This window comes from Mandrillus leucophaeus, unplaced genomic scaffold, assembly GCF_000951045.1.
Source record: "Mandrillus leucophaeus isolate KB7577 unplaced genomic scaffold, Mleu.le_1.0 Scaffold94, whole genome shotgun sequence".
In the NCBI taxonomy this organism is placed as follows: Eukaryota; Metazoa; Chordata; class Mammalia; order Primates; family Cercopithecidae; genus Mandrillus; species Mandrillus leucophaeus.
In genome coordinates, this window is record NW_012110252.1 from 666,619 (window position 1) to 669,704 (window position 3,086).

At 48.4% G+C, this 3,086-nt stretch overlaps 1 protein-coding gene across 1 annotated transcript in view; it reads left to right on the forward strand.

Annotated features, from left to right (window-relative positions):
• Positions 1–3,086, forward strand: part of LCT (lactase) — a 55,398-nt gene that overhangs the window by 36,063 nt on the left and 16,249 nt on the right. Inside the window, exons 10-11 of the mRNA XM_011970274.1 lie at positions 423–713; positions 1,371–1,569. Coding sequence (XP_011825664.1) covers positions 423–713; positions 1,371–1,569 — 490 coding nt within the window. The remainder of the gene's footprint in view (positions 1–422; positions 714–1,370; positions 1,570–3,086) is intronic.

Sequence of the window (3,086 nt, forward strand, 5' to 3'; positions counted from 1 at the left end):
TGGGACTACAGGCGCCCGCCACCTCGCCCAGCTAGTTTTTTGTATTTTTAGTAGAGACGGGGTTTCACCGTGTTAGCCAGGATGGTCTCGATCCCCTGACCTCGTGATCCGCCCGTCTCGGCCTCCCAAAGTGCTGGGATTACAGGCTTGAGCCACCGCGCCCGGCATGTTTTTGATTTTTTTATAGAGATGGGGTTTTGCCATGCTGCCCAGGTTGGTTTTGAATTCCTGGGCTTGAGCGATCCTCCCATAGCACTGGGGTTGCTGGTGTGAGTCACCACACCTGGACCAATGTGCTTGTTTTAAACTAAGCATTATCACAAAAGAGTAAACGTCCTGACTTGAGACTCACCCAGTGGCAGAAAGGAAGCTGCGAGTGCTTGACAGAATGACCTAATTAGACCATGTCTTGTCATCTTGAGATCGAAGGTGCGTGGAGAGCAGATGGCAAAGGACTCAGCATTTGGGACACATTTTCTCACACACCGCTGAAGGTTGAGAACGACGCCGTCGGAGACGTGGCCTGTGACAGTTATCACAAGATTGCTGAGGATCTGGTCACCCTGCAGAACCTGGGCGTGTCCCACTACCGTTTTTCCATCTCCTGGTCTCGCATCCTCCCTGATGGAACCACCAGGTACATCAATGAAGCGGGCCTGAACTACTACGTGAGGTTCATTGACGCACTGCTGGCCGCCAGCATCCAGCCTCAGGTATGGTGGGGCCTGGTCAGGCCTCGGGAAAGTCCACATGCGGGAACCAGCGGGGCCGGGGGAGCACATTTATCGTGTAAACAAAATGCTGGTTTCAAATTTAGCTTTTGTTGTTGTTGTTGTCGTTGTTGTTGTTGTTTTTGAGATGTAGGTAGTCTCGCTCTGTCCTCCAGGCTGGAGTGCAGTGGTGGATCTCGTTTCTCAGCCTCCTGAGTAGGTGGGCTTATAGGCACGCACCACCATGCCTGGCTAATTTTTGTATTTCTAGTAGAGACAGGGTTTCACTGTATTGGCCAGGCTGGTCTCAAACTCCTGGCCTCAAGTGATCCACCCACCTCAGCCTCCCAAAGTGCTGAGATTATAGGTATGAGCCACCATGCCCGACCTCAAATTTAACTTTTTAATTGTTGGTAAAGTCATATGGTGCAGAATTCAAAAAGCATAAAAGAGCTTCCTTCCCAACTTTGACCTCAGCCATCTAGTTCTCCATGAAAGCAATTTATCCCTTTCCTAAAAGAAAAAGAAAAAAATCTTTAAGCCTTTTTGTCTTATAAGTCACTCTCAGGATTAGCAGCAGACATTGATGCTGGCACATCTAACCTAGGGCTTCCCATGGAAAGCACGATTGATGCAACAGCTGATCTGGCTTCTTCCCAGGTGACCATTTACCACTGGGACCTACCGCAGGCGCTTCAGGATGTGGGAGGCTGGGAGAATGAGACCATCGTGCAGCGGTTTAAGGAGTATGCAGATGTGCTCTTCCAGAGGCTGGGAGACAAGGTGAAGTTTTGGATCACGCTGAATGAGCCCTTTGTCATTGCTTACCAGGGATATGGCTATGGAACAGCGGCTCCAGGTAAGTCCCAGCCCTGGCTCGTAAGCTCTTTGGATCATGGCATTCTTAGCACATCAAGAGTTGAAATCCAAATGGCACAGGAGGAGGCAGCAAAGAAAGCCCCATAGCAGAAACCCTGCTTCTTGCTCAGGGCTGTAGAGGTTTCCCTCCTGACATTGCATTGCTAACCATGAATTTCGCATCTCAGTACCTCAAGGTGGGTTCATTTCTTTGCTCCGTGACTCTGATCGGCCTCAGGTGGGCAGCTCTCTGAGATCAGAGATGTGGGCAAATTGATGTGGGGAAGGACAGTTTGTCAGGCTGTACAGATGTACAGTCTGTTTCCACAATTCCCAAACCCCAAAGGTTCTGACAATTGGTTTGGCTGCCCTGAGCTCATTTAATAGTAGTGAAAGCTGACTCGAACCAACAGGAGGCTGCTCATGGTCTTTATTGCACTGAGCGAACATTCCTGTGTTCTGCTGCACAGATATCAGTGTGCTTGACTATGGAGAGCTGTCCCGGGCCCATGGGGCTGGTAGGTACTTTTTTCAAAGGAAACATTTAATTCCAAAACACATCTGAACCTAAAAGATTTTTTTTCTTTTATCTTTGGTTGATATGCAGTAATTGTACATATATGAAGGGGTGGCCTTCCCCTCCACACCTGTGGGTATATCTCATCAGGTGGGACGAGAGACTGAGAAAATAAGTAAGACACAGAGACAAAGTATAGAGAAACAACAGTGGGCCCGGGAGACCAGCACTCAGCATACCAAGGACCTGCACCGGCAGCGGTGATAAAATCAGTTTTTATCGATTATTATTTTCATTATCTCAGCAAGAGGAATGCGGTAGGAGAGCAGGGTGATAACAGGGAGAAGGCCAGCAAGAAAACATGTGAGCAAAAGAATCTATGTCATAATTAAGTTCAAGGGGAGGTACTATGCCTGGATGTGCACGTAGGCCAGATTTATGTTTCTCTCCGCCCAAACATCTCAGTGGAGTAAAGAATAACAAAGCAGCATTGCTGCCAACATGTCTCGCCTCCCGACATAGGGCAGTTTTTCTCCTATCTCAGAAATGAACAAATGTACAATCGGGTTTTAAACCGAGACATTCAGTTCCCAGGGGCCGGCAGGAGACAGTGGCCTTCCTCTATCTCAACTGCAAGAGGCTTTCTTCTTTTACTAATCCACCTCAGCACAGACACTTCACGGGTGTCGGGCTGGGGGATGGTCAGGTCTTTCTCATCCCACGAAGCCATATTTCAGACTATCACATGGGCGGAAACCTTGGACAATACCCGGGTTTCCAACGCAGAGGTCCCTGCGGCTTTTCGCAGTGCATTGTGCCCCTGGTTTATTGAGACTGGAGGATGGCAATGACTTTTACCAAGCATACTGCTTGTAAACATTTTGTTAACAAGGCATGTCCTGCACAGCCCTAGATCCCTTAAACCCTGATTCCATACAACACATGTTTCTGTGAGCACAAGGTTGCGCAAAGTAGTTGTTAATTTGTAACAAATTAACAGC